The sequence below is a fragment of the Myripristis murdjan genome, chromosome 17 (genome assembly GCF_902150065.1).
Source record: "Myripristis murdjan chromosome 17, fMyrMur1.1, whole genome shotgun sequence".
NCBI lineage: Eukaryota > Metazoa > Chordata > Actinopteri > Holocentriformes > Holocentridae > Myripristis > Myripristis murdjan.
This window is the reverse complement of record NC_043996.1, coordinates 18,068,413-18,082,124: the sequence shown is the minus strand read 5'-3', so window position 1 is coordinate 18,082,124 and position 13,712 is coordinate 18,068,413. Positions and strand designations below refer to the sequence as shown.

At 43.1% G+C, this 13,712-nt stretch overlaps 1 protein-coding gene across 2 annotated transcripts in view; it reads left to right on the top strand.

Moving 5' to 3' along the window:
• Positions 1-13,712, top strand: part of ephb1 (EPH receptor B1) — a 168,537-nt gene that overhangs the window by 115,314 nt on the left and 39,511 nt on the right. For both annotated transcript variants that reach the window (XM_030074415.1, XM_030074414.1), the window contains exon 6: positions 7,302-7,426. In XM_030074415.1, coding sequence (XP_029930275.1) covers positions 7,302-7,426 — 125 coding nt within the window. The remainder of the gene's footprint in view (positions 1-7,301; positions 7,427-13,712) is intronic.

The following is a 13,712-nucleotide window of genomic DNA, read 5'->3' as shown; positions in this document are numbered from 1 at the left end:
TTTGCACTCCCTGGGGTTCTAAACACAGACGAGATGTTAGGCGGTCAAGTCCAAAGAGGGTATTCAAAGCACCACTCATTACGCTTTTTGGAGTTTACAGCCCACAGAGTCTTTCCATGTGTTTTTTTGGGGGGTTGCCTTTTTTCCCTCTGACTTCCCTCTCGCAGTTCCCACTATGTATCAGAGCTGGGGTGTCCGAGAGTTTCATCATCTTAGACGGCTCTTCGGGCTCTCTCTGGGTGCCATTTTTATTTCATTTGATGCCTGTTCTCATAAATGTTGGATCCTGTCCCTGGACCCAGAAAGTGAGGTAGTAGCTGCAGGCAAAAGTAAAAGTGTGGGCTTGAATGCTACTGAGCTCCTCGTCAATTCTGCTGTCTTCATATGGTGTATTAAGTAACCATAGGATTACAGCTGTGACTGCATGTGTGTGTGTGTGTGTGTGTGTGTGTGTGTGTGCGTGCATGCCACATATATTTGCTGAATGGGCTGAATGGTTTCTTTTTTTCACATAGAGCCTGTATTATTTTTTTTTTTTTTTTCAGAATCCTCCACGCTACAAAATGTGATTTTGAAAATAATTCCAACCATGGGTCCTTGACAGAAAACTATGGTGCTGAACTGATCCCTCCTTATGATGTTTGAGAGAGGCCCATTACCATGTAGTCATGGCTGGCTTGGCCCTCTGAGCCTCTGCTAATGGGGAGCTAGTAGTTAACCCTTGTGCCTTTGACAGAGGCACATGGCAGAAGCCCGCTCCCCTCATCTGAATCGCACTGTATATAGGCCCTTATTAGGAGGCGGCATGGTTCAGTGGTGCACAAACCACATGTCGACCGTAAAGAAAGAGGAGCTTTATCATTGTCTGTGTGTGCATGTGTACTATATGTGCAAAATACATTCATTTGTTTGTTTTGTGTGCCTGTTTGAGTGTGTGTGTCTGTGTCCCCTGTGTGTGCAAATTCAATCCTCTTCTCTTCTTGTAGGTATGGCTGAAAAGACCTCTGGTACAAAGTCAGCTGACCAATTACTATGGCACTCTGTCCAATCATTTCACCAAGAATAACTGAGGCAGAGCAGGAACTTCCAGCTGGGAATTCCGTTGTAAAAGCCCCGCTGCATGTGGAATGCAGACCATTGAAGGCTGCCTGTACTGAGCTTATCCCAGAAAACTCACAAAGAGGGACCAATCACAGAGGAGGCAGAGGGATAGAAAGATGTAGACTTGAAGCCATTATGCTCGTTTGGGAGTGAAATGTGCAGAATAATTTCCTAGTGGCTACTTTGTGGGGCGTTCTTATATATTAATTTCCCACATACATTCTGAAATATAGAAAATGCACATTTAACGTGCTGACTTCTCATCACACTATATGGATAAGGATGACTGCACGCTATGGTATGCATGTGTTGAAGCTCAGATCGGTGCTCCAAATCATCTGTATTCCACAGTAGATTAATCCTACACAGGTTAAGAAGCCTTCCATTCTTTCATCATTCCTCTAACTCCTCTCTCTCTTTCCTCGCTCTCTCTCTCTCCCTTTCTCTCTCTCTGTCTCTCTCTCAGCTAGACGCTGGGAGGCTTTGACTTTGATTAATGGTGAGCCAAGTTCTGCATTAAAAGCCAGGGGCAGCAAGTGGGGCCAGATAAAAGTAGAGCACAGGAGCACGGGGGGAGGAATGGAGGGAGGAGAGAGGAGTGCAGGGCACAGCCACCAATCACTGTCAGCGTCATCGTCCCCGGGTGACAGTGGGGGACGCAGTTGGAGGGGACAGCGGTGCTTCAGTGGGTTGAACCTCACCCTCATACAGGCGCAACACATTGTCTCTGACAGCCTCTTCACACATAGGCCACTAGGACGCAGACACACATACATGTGCACATACACTTTTCTCGCTCTCCTTTTCCTTTCCTTCTCAAAAACACGGTCACTGCCTGTCCACTGGGACCAAGAAGAAAAAGAAGAAGAAGAAAAAAAAAAAAAAACTATGAGCAAGATGTTGAAAGCATAGTGTGAGAGTGTTTTTCGTTGTCAGTGTGGGTTTATAATCAGATTTTAAGAAGTCACACTGGGATGGGTATGTGCTGAGGAGCATACATTCAGATTTTAGAAACTTTGCACTTGAAACCATGCATAATAATCTGTCCTTGGCAAAGTTGGATAAAAGTGGGTCTGTTTGTCTGTGTGCCTGAATGAATGACTTGAGCTGGGGCCAGGACTTGGGGCTGGAGCTATGGAAATACCTCCTCTACTCAACCCCGTTTTCCAGTGCAGGAATTTCTGTGTGGAGCGCCCCTCCCTTGGGTCTGTGAGGAACAGTGTGTGCCTGTGGCCGGTAATTGATAATGCGGCCCAGGCAGCCCAGCCCTGGTCAGTGGAGCGTGGACCAGCCTGAGAGGCAGAGAGGCTGAAGTGCACTGAGGTGAAGCTTAGCCCTCACACCCTCTGTTTGGTTATGTGTGTGTCTGTGTGTGTGTGTGTGAGAGAGAGAGGGAGAGAGAGAGGGAGAGAGAAAGAGAAAGAGAATGAGCAGGAGGCAAGTGAGGCAGACAGATCAGGATCCATTTATTCTGACAGGCAAATCAGAACCCATTCATTTACATTTACATTTTAGGCAATTAACTAACTCTTTTATCTAGGTCTCACAATGATGGCAACAGGTGAACAAGCACTGTTTCCTAGCTACCACAAATACAGAGTACACAGTCATATTGCTCATATAAGTGAAAAAAACAGAATAGGAGGTAAGAAGAGAGATAAAATGGATTTTTAAAAATTTAAAATAACAGTTAAAATGAGAGAGCAATACCAAGATTGACCAAGATTAATTGAGAAAGAGTCCCATTTGTTGTCTCTGGAAAAGAGGAGTTTTCAGGAAGATGAGAAGTGAATTGGGGAGTGGAGATGAAGTGGAGCAATGACTCGGCCTGTGCAGGGAGTAGGCAGGGGTCCAAGTGGCTGGTAGTGGCGAAATGCAGAGCATAGGCTTGTGTGTGCAGCTGGATCTCAGCCTGAAGATATGCGGGTGCTGATCCCTTTGCAGCCCTGTACGCTAACACCAGGGTTTTGAATTCAGCACAAGCAGCCACACTGGCCAGTGTCTTACCCCCGGGCGATCCTGAGCACGCAACGTATCCATTCCATCTCACGGAGCAGCTGCTGCAACCAAATGCTTCCATTCTAATCAATGAAACAGTCTGCATTGAGCATGAGAGCAGTATGCAAGTCGCTCATGTGAAAACATAAAAACAGATCAGTCTTCTACTCATACATTTTTTTTTTTTTTTTTTACACTGGCTCTGTGCGGTCCCTTTGCACAAAAATAAGCTATAAAGTATATACACACATCTGCTAGCTGGCGGTAGCTTCATTATCCCTTACATTTGGCAGGCTTTAGATGTTAAGTGACGCAGAGATTAATCACAGAAACTCGAGTCCACAACCTGAAGACACTATCTGTCACTACCCCAAAGACAAAAGCTCATTGTCTTGTTTTTTTTTTTTTTTTTTTTTTTTTTCCCCTGCAATCTCATACATACAGTGTTGTCAGTAAAAAGGTCCGTTCAGCAGCGCTCCTGCTTCACGAACGGAGAGGAGGTGTTACATGTGCATTGAATCTCCTGGTTGAGCTTGCTTGTTTGTTGAACAGTGCCTGGGTCAGTAAGTTTGGTCACATTTTTCGTTTATCCAGGTACAGAATTCATCCTAACAACTGGAACAACTTTTTAAAAACTTTTTATTTATGAACACAAGCAAAAAGCAAACAAGAAAATAACAAATAAATAAAAAAATAGATTAAAAAAGCAAGGCAAATGTGCCTAATTTAAACTAAAGTATTGCACGTGGTTCAAACAATATTTATGCAAGGGCTGACTTATTGGCTAAATTAACAGACCATTTCTCCCACTGTTTGTCTCCCAGTTCTATTCGGAGGCGTATGGAGTAGGGAATCTGTTCTGAAGATGTAGGTGTTAAACAATATTGACAAAGAGGCCAGCAGTGGGACAGTTTTTTTCTGAAGCCAGTGTTTTATAATGGCCTTTTACTCGCTGCCAGCAAGATCTTTAGAAGGTAGATATCATCTTCACTTAGCCTGTCAGGGATATATCCAAGATAGAAGGAAAACCCAGGGGTTTGAGATGATTGTGGCTACTTCCTTCCAGAAAGTCTGAATAGAGGGACAAGACCAGAAAAAACATGAGCATGATCATCTATAATTTCTCCATATTCCCTCCAGCAGGGTAGCAGAGTGCCAGTTTGTTTAGACTTCTGTTTGGGAGCGATAAAAAAGCGAATCAAGTTTTTCCAACAGAAGTCTCTCCAGGTCTGGCAGTTGGTGGAGGATGTGTTTCTCATGCATTCAGCCACATGTCTTTGTTGATTTCAATGTCCGGCTTTTCTTCCCATCATTGTCTCACAGAGTTTGTAGTGTCCTTATTCGGGGGTGTGATGGCCTAGTTTAACTTGCTTATAAGACCAGTATTGCTTCCTGAGTTATAAGCATCAATAAATATGTGATTAACAGCTGGTGGCTGTCTTGGATTAGTAACTTTTACCTTTTTACAAAATTAATCACAAAGCTGTAAATACCTGTAAAAGCATTGATATTGGGTAGGTCTTTCTAGGGGAAAAGAACATTTGGCTCACAGGAAGCAATGTACATTTTCAGCAGCAGCAACAGCAGTTTGATAGGGGTACAGAGAAGAAAAAACTTGGCGTTTAGTATGGCTAATGATGGCCATTATGCCTGAACAGAGAAAAAAAAAAAAAAAAACATCCTCCAACGGCTTCTCTCAGAGAAAATGCAAGAAAGGAGACATCGCAGTTCCGGTGACACTGTTGAATTTGCGCATTCAATGTAAAAACACTGCAGAAAGGGCCGCTGATTACCAAAGATAAATACACAAGAGCCCTGGCAGGATGTAGTTGCATTACTGGAGTCAGTGAAACTACACTGGCTTTAAAAACTGCACCTGTTAACATGAAAATATTGTGTTGTCGTAACTAACAGTATCCCCAAACAGCATATTTAATTAGTGCGTTGACTGACTGACATAGTTAGAAAATCATCAAGATACTTCCTGGTATGTGAATGTCTGCAGGCTGCAACAAAACACCTGTCCATTCTTGCGTCTCTACAGCCTAGTATACAGCCTGGTATATGAGCACTCATTATGTTTCCGTTATGCATGGCTCTCGGGGGTATGCGCCGCCTAAACAGTGCATATCACAGTTCCCCTAAGCACTGCGTATTGCAAAAAGTGTTACACATGAGCGAACAATTTAACAAATGAACAAACAAATGAACGCGCAGGCAGATCCCGGGTCTTATTGAGATGCTTCTCCCGAGCGCTTTAAAAAAAAAAAAAAAAAAATGAGAATCTCGAGGATTGCGACTTAGCAGCATCAGCTTTAAATACTCTCTCATTCCAGTGCTGACAAACATTGCGGATGCAAAACTCATGAGTCACAGTCACATGTTGTAGCATCCAAACAGAGTGAGTAAACAGAGATTGAAAAACAGAATGTCTTGCATCCAATTTGTTATTAAGTAAATAAAGCCATGAGGAGGTTGCATTGTTTCAACAGGGTGTGGCAAATGCTGCAATGATGGATCGGGACTTAAAAGAGAAGAAAGCATTTGTACTTTTTATTTTCATTTTTTTTTTTTTTTAATTTTATTTTATTTTAGCCTATTTTGGCTTTTTACGATTATATCGTTGACCTTCAAATTGGAGATTTAAGATGGGAAATCTTTGTCACTCCATTCTGCCCTTCATCTTCATTACCACAGCCAGACACACATGTACACACACTCTCTCACACACACAGTTTTATCACAGATGATGTGCTCCTTCTGTCCAGTCACACACATGCTGCTCAGAGAAAAGAGGAGCAGGGGATGATAGAAGGATGACAGTGTGGAAGACAAAAGCAATGGAACGAGCAGGAAATTGCAGAGTCTCTGGGTTAATTGACGGCTAATATGTGTGTGCTCAGGTGTACTGGGGCTGAAAGGGAGAATAGACTGTACAGCCGGGCCAAAAAGATCATAGTAAGAGATTGAATTTCATTCCAAAGGGTATCTTATCGTGAATAGCACTGAGCAGTTCATAATGTAAGGCTTTACAATGTGTAGTATTAATAAGAAATTATCTAGCTGTTATCTCTCTGGGTATACAGTAGATTGAAATTTGAGCACTAATTTCATACCAGTATATATCCGGTGTGGTGAAGTAGTACGTTTTTTTTTTCTAGCATGGACACATTCAGGAGTTTTGTGGTTCACCATGACATTGCTTATGCAAAACTGGGCATCGTGAAGTGCCCTAGAAGGTTGTGTCAGTACAAATTCAGTGGTGAAGTGCAGTTTTGGCATCCAAAATTAAGTTTGTACCTCAGCCTACTCCTACTACGTCTTGGCAAAAGTGCTGGAGTTTTCTGCCATTTTTTTCCACCTTAGTTGGCAACAGACTTCAAAGACCCCTTCAAAATAATCCACCCCCCTTTTATATGTGCTATGTTATGCTTGCTTATTTCACTTTTATGTACATTTTTCAACCAGTAACGGAATAAAGCCTTTTTTAGTTCAGGAAAGTGAACTGTACGAATGAAAAAAAAAAAAAAAAAAATATATATATATATATATATATATATATATATATATATATTTTCTTGTCTTGACATTATCAAATTGTGCCAAAACAACTACTGCCATGATTCTGCAATACCACATCACATTGCTTATTGCAGCCGTAGATCTAGATTATTACAATTTCAAAAGGCCTTCCCTCAGAAAAGCTGATGAAAAGAAAGAGACAGCGCTTGCAACTGATGCACCTCCAGCAACTGTGGCATTTTTTGGATGAGGAAACTGAATGTGGATCAGTGGGACGCCTGGTCCTGGGGGAGATTAGCGATGTAGAGTGGAAAGAAAACTCCAGAATGTCTTGAGGATCTCTCATGGAGTTGTGTGATCATCTGTGCCAAGAGTCTCCAAGATGTCACTGTCTGAGCTCCACTGCCTGGCATTTGCACTGTATAAACTTGGAAGCCGTGCAGAAGTTCCAGCCAGCCCATTTGGTGTGTACAAAAGCACTGCAAAAAATCTGTCTACCTATTTGAAAAGGAGCACCGCATCCCCCAAATTGTAGGCTTGGAATGGTAGGATGGAATGGAATGCACATACCTGTGGCTATAGGGGGTTATGCAAGTTGTGAATGACAGAAAAAAAAAACAAAACAAAACAAAAAAAAAACAAGGTGCTGATTTACTGTGTGTTTGTCTTTCTTTGCCTAGCTCCCTCCATAGTTCCCATCATGCACCAGATCAGCTCCACCATGAATAGCTTCACATTGTCATGGCCACAACCTGAGCAGCCCAATGGCATCATCCTGGACTACGAGCTACGCTACTATGAGAAGGTAGGTCAAGGGTGAATGTGTGTGTGTGTGTGTGTGTGTATGTTCTCATATCTGGTTGTCTGTCTCTGTCCGTCCAGTTTAACCAACTCCTTTAAATGCTACATGTGTCTCTAACTCGGCGCATGCATAACAAACTGCATATACCGCCCCCAAAATCTAAACTCTCCTGGATATCTGCAAGGGAGGAATCCCCTGGGTTGATAATATGTTCTTTCAGTGTGTTCACTCCATCTCTCCCACTGTTCTTTGGTTTCTGCTGCTGATGAAGTGAATAGCTTGACCTCTGCTCCAGGCCCACTCTGCACAGCGAAGCAGCCCATCCCGCTGTGAAAATGCATTGCGTCTGGGGGGAGTCACATCGACCCGTCTGCTCCCACACAATATGGCTGCTTTATTAAGCCACCAGCCCTACCCTACAGCGTCTCTGCTGCTCCAGTATTGACCTGTAGGCTTTTCCCAAGGCCTTGGACATAATTATACTGAGAGATCGGGGCCTCCAGCTTTTTGTTTGGGCCCTTGTTTGTCCTCCTAAAGCTGATCGATAGGTATAGCAAGGTTGCCGTCATGGGTGCACTTTGTCTTTTCCCCTGCCTTTGTCATCTCATGTGAAGAGTTTTTTTTTTTTTTTTTTTTTGGAGACTCGGTGCACTTTCACCCGTGTTCTGCTTTTCAAATAAAAGATTAAAAAAAAAATCAGTTGAGGTTAATATCATAGGTGTTTTTGCAGTTCACTTGTTTATTTCGCACAGTCATTTTTCCGGTGGTTCATAGATCAATAATCACAGTTCTAGCTTAGAATGGTGTCTGTTACGTTGGAACAAAAATCATGTTTTTAAATTATGTTTGCAGTCGGAAACTCTAGTCATTCAATACTTGATGAGTTGCTTGCTGTTTTCCCCCACTGGCATTGCTCAGGTCATGAAATTGAATCCAATTGCCATGGCCCTGAGAAACCTTATCTAACCAGACAGCTTAGTGTCGTGTAAATAACACTTATACAGCCTTCTATTAGCTCATGAATATCAATGAAACCTAATCCTATTGATGTTTATGTAGCGTGTCCCCACACAAATAGATGAGTGCAGCGTAATCACAAATTAATGAATTAACGAGGATAAGATTGCTAATTGCACCAGGGTGATTCAGGTGACAGAGAGGTTGCGCTCTCCGCTTTCTCCACCTCAGTCTCTACCTTTTCACATCCCCCCCCATACCTGACTGTGTTTTTGTCTATCTATGAGCCAGAGTGATTGCTTGGTGACATACTGGGCTGTGGAGATGAGATTTCCGCGTCGGTGGTCCTCTTTGACACACTGTGTTTTGAACCTGACAAGGCCTTTTATTGCCTCTAAACAGACTTCTCTTCAACCCACTACCGCAGTCCACACTGTCACCGTAGTTTGACATACTTGTGCGTGTGTGTGTGTTTGTGTCTCAGTACATTGTTGCGCCAACCTTGACCAGAAATTGAAAAGCAAGTCATGGCAAATTCTGGCCAAAATGAAATAAAAGTAAGCCATGTGGGGGATTTCCATAGCACATTAAGTTTACATCCTTTTTTCAGGCGTGCGACAAAGTGACGACATGTCTACATAAATACTGAGCCTCAAACATAGTAGCTGGGGTTACTTGCATACTTAAGTTTCACCCGCATGCTGCATATGGGAAAGCAGGGGAATTAAATTGCATTCCGTCGAGGTCAGCGCTGCCAGCTTTCCATTGATTCTCTCAATGGTTGAGAGATCCAGAAAATCTGGAAGTTCCTCACAGCCATGAAGTGATGATGTGGCCTTTTAGTCATAAAAGGCAATTATGGAGGGATGTCTCTCGCCGTGCTATAACACACTCCCGTGCACACTGCCCGCTTTACCCAGAGCCATGGAGAACTTATAGGCTGGATAATACCACCATAAAAAATCTGAGGCTTTTTATAAAAATGGCCTTGCTTTTCCCTCCTACTTTTTATGCATCTCAGCAATGGCGATATTAATCATTGAGGTGTCACACTGTTATGGTTCTGGAGTTGACTGTCTCAGCATGCCCAATGCAGTCAGTTGGTTCTTAGCACAGGAGAGAGCTGTCGAGCAGTACACTTAATCTCCCAGGAAGCTTCCCATATCCTCATATAATAGCAATTTATCCTGCAGCATAGAATATTGTCATACTTTTTTGTTAAAGAACACCTGGGCGTGTTCGCCATTTGGTTGGGCTGAACATTCACACACAGTTCAACCAGAATTTCCTTAAGTCCGTGACACACCTAGGTGACTTTAAAGAACGAGTGCCAAAAGACGTGCACGGTCACATTGCTCTGTGTCACCTTACGACTCCTGATAAAAGTTGTACATGACCACACCACACAGACTACAGCTAATGGCTGACATGCACATGCAATTTGCATCCGCATGAGAGAAAATAACTTTCCGCACCCGGAGGAGCAGCGGCTTTAAAAAAGCAAATCTACAGCCTCGGGATAGTGGAATGACACCAAAGGAAGTAGAGCATTTAGCTGTCATTTTCACACCATTCTTAGTCTGTTCAAACAGTTTCATTATGAAATGGGAATATGTCAGGTGAGGAGTTGCTGGCATTGGCGTTGTCAGCCTTTGGTCTTTTGCTCATGGAAGAGGGTTTCTTAACTAGCTCTCTCTGTTAGCTTGCTTTCTTGCCATTTTGAACAATATGGACACATTTCCTGATTTCCTTTGTTGTGTTACAAACACACGTCAGCTGTCTGCTACCTTAGTGAGACACGCAGTACATCAGAAGAACTCTGGTTCTAGATATACTAACATCACAGCAGACATCATGCTGTTGCTGAGATTTGACAGCTGTAATTACCACTGGTCGATACTGCTATATTAGCAACACCCGGTTTGACCTTACTCATTTTTCTTCTGTTCTTTCAGACAAAAACCACCAAAGTGGAAAGTTTACAAAAGTCATAATTGCCCTTATAGTCAATCAAATATATTAATTCACCTTAATGGTTTTGATTGAGTGTAACAGAGTTTTAAATGTGTAGACATTCAAAAATAGATATTCAGTGACTTCATTATATATGCATTGATAGAAAAGTAAAACTGATGTTCCAGTAACGTACCTATAACCTACCCAGTATAGAGTACATCTGTGCTGCCGTCGAAAAACCAAAAGCCACAGGAGAGAATCTCAGTAGGCAACATTTTAGTTAAATTCATTTGGACCCTGACTTGATGCCTCTGAATTTCCATTTGGGACACATTTTGGCGCATTTCTTCTCATTCCCTGATTTGCTTAGGCTGAACAGCCAATGAGAATGCTCTCACTGACCGACGGGCAATTCAGCCTTCCAGAAATTCACAATTAACATCAACTCCGGGCAGTTATCTGTGTTGCATACAGAGGCAAGCTAATTCCTGTGATCAAGTTGTTAACCTGAAGCTTATGCACAGCAATGCACAGGGTGGCTTACCGATGATTACTCCACTTTTCATGCAGTGAAATCCGCTGGTCTGCTGATGAAGGCCGGCGAGGGCTGATAGTGCGGGACACCCTGGAGAAAACACAGGCAACAGTCAGCAACAGACTGCCCAACAAGGGCAGACAGCAGGCTTTCGGCTTTGTGTGTCAGGAGGTTGAAGTTTTAGTTCACTGTATCCCATGGTGGACAGTCGCAGGATGGTGGGGGTGGGGGGACAGCGATATATAAAAGGAACGCATTTTTGGAAAGTAGACCTGAAAAAAAAGGTATTGAGTGCTGAAGGCGGCTCACTCAACTTCACTCCCCACTTCAGCCCGCCTTCTGATGAAATGAATTAAAAGTCTGCAGAGAAAAAGTAGAGTCTCATTCTGTCGTTTTCTAACTCCCATTCTCTCATGCTCTTTTCCTCTGGTTTCCCTGAAAATTTGGGGCGTGTGGAAATAACTCAGCATAGCAGAGGTCAGGCCCTCCATTAAGGCTGGAGCCAAGCAGCCACTGGCTCTGGGTACTGATGGCTGTGTGAGTGTGTGTTGATGTAAGAGAGAAGCGTATGTGCGTGTGCTTGTGTCAGTAAGAGGTGTGTGTGTGTGTGTGTGTGTGTGTGTGTGTCCTCTCTGAACTACACCAACACTGTTATGCAGCTTTTGGGCAGGTCGAAGAAGCAAATGCAAGTCAAAAGTATGTCAACATGATCTGAAACATATTAACCATGGCACCATCTGCATTTTTGGCACTCTGAAATTCCCCTTGTGCTCCTCATACAATTAGTGATTCTTTAGAAAAGCCAGCACAAATTATTTACTATTTTTTTTTCCTTCTCTTTCTGTCAGCCTTCAGACTACACCAGAGCACTTCAGTACACACACAGATGTTGTACAGACATGTTTAGATTTTTAATGGAACCACTGAAAAGCAGGACTTGTGCAGAGTTCCCTCAGTCCCCTAGCTGGGGTATTCATATTTTCTCCTTCAGACATGCCCCCCTTTTTCTTCTGTCCCTCTTTGTTTCTGTCAAGCAGGCCTGTTAGTCCCCAGGTGGACAGAATACATGCAAAGAGCCGCTCTCAGAAAGAGGTGGCAGCAAAAGAAAAAGAAAAAAAAAAATGTCCAAATGGAAACCATTTTTCTGCTCCTTCAAAATTCACTCATTTCTTTTTTTCCCTGATGAAGATGGTTCCTCACATCTCTATTTTCACCAGCTCAGTGGAGTTTAGCGGGCAGCTCTGCAGCAGCACAGTGTTAACAAAGTCATTTCTTTTTCCCAGTATGGTGATATAATTTGTAATTTGTTGTGTTTTTACTTTTTTTTTTTTTTTTAACTTTCTTATTTTTTATTTTTTATTTTTTCAAAATGATTAGGACATTTAAATGCTTTATAAAATAAGATTCCAACTGCCTTGTATTTCCATGCAAGAAAAAATAATTGCAATTTTCTGCTTAGATTTAAATTTATGAGGTAATGGTAATTATTTGCATTTGGTAATAAAATCCCATTTTTTACCGTAGGCAATACATTTTAATTTGGAGCATTAATGCGAAGAGGTTTCCTTCTTTCATTTCCACTTTACAAACATAATATTTGAATGTTCTCTCTCATGAGCTCTCACCCTCTTTCTTTGTGTGTGTGTGTGTGTGTGTGTGTGTGTGTGTGTGTTTGGATTATGTGTGTGAGCCTGTGAAGAGGACACATGGTATCCCACCATGTCTGTCTTTGTGCCAGGTGGCCATGCTGTCCATTCTGGGGGGTTGGCATTTTTGAGACACACACACACACACTCAGGCACATGCACTATTGGCTCAGGTTTTTTATGGAGGGGACAGGGTGAGATTTATTTGGTTGGGGTTCTTCTCTACTGGAACATGTGTGAAAGGTGTGTGTTGCACTGGAGTCAACAGATGACACCCGTAGTCCTCTGCCATCATGCAGAACATGGGACAGAAACAGAGACAATAACCAAAAAGGCGATGACTTTCAGCAAAATCATTCTTGGCTCCTTCGCCTCAGTTGTCCATGTGCTTCAGTGATCTGCAGAGACCAAAATACCTGCAGCGTTTCCTATCTGTCACTCCTGGCACAGCTTTTGATTGGCTTCTCTCCCATCTGCCCTCCCACCTGCCACCCTGTCTTAATTTAGCAAGTTAGGGTGTGGTCCTCCTAATCCCCATTTGACTGGCAGCAGGAGTGGACCTCTCATCGCTGGAGGTCCCTCCTGGCATGGCCTTTCATTGGCTATCCCAAACCTGCTGTGCTGCCACCTGCCAGGTAATTTTGAAGCGGCAGATGTAGGTGTGTATATGTGTCAAATAATCCCCATTTGACTGGCAGCATGAAAGGGCCACTCCTGGTTGGTGCTCTCTCAAGGGACACTCCCCGATTGGCTCTCTGCCATCTGTCTGCTCACCTGTCTCCCATTCAGAGTCAGCAGATGGGGGTGTGGTCCTGAAAACTACAGAATGACTGATAGCAAAACTAGGCCAATCCCGACCCCAGGTGGCCCTTGTTCACTCAACCATGTCCTTGCTGATGAATATGGCTCAATCTCATTCCACCCGCAACGCACTCGTTCTGTCCACTCCGGCTCCATTTGGGTGTTCACGTGGAGGGATTGCCATGTTGTAAGCATTCCCAAACCAATTATCAGAGAGTTGAAGTGGACCATAAACCCTCTGAGAGTGAGTGTGCATTGATGCTGACTCACAATGTTCCCCTACTGAATGCAAAAGGACGACGGGATCATATAAATCAAGGTTCCCTGTCGCCAACATCAGAGCCTTTTCACTTTGCATCACAAATCATTGCATTCGAAACCACAGACCATCATC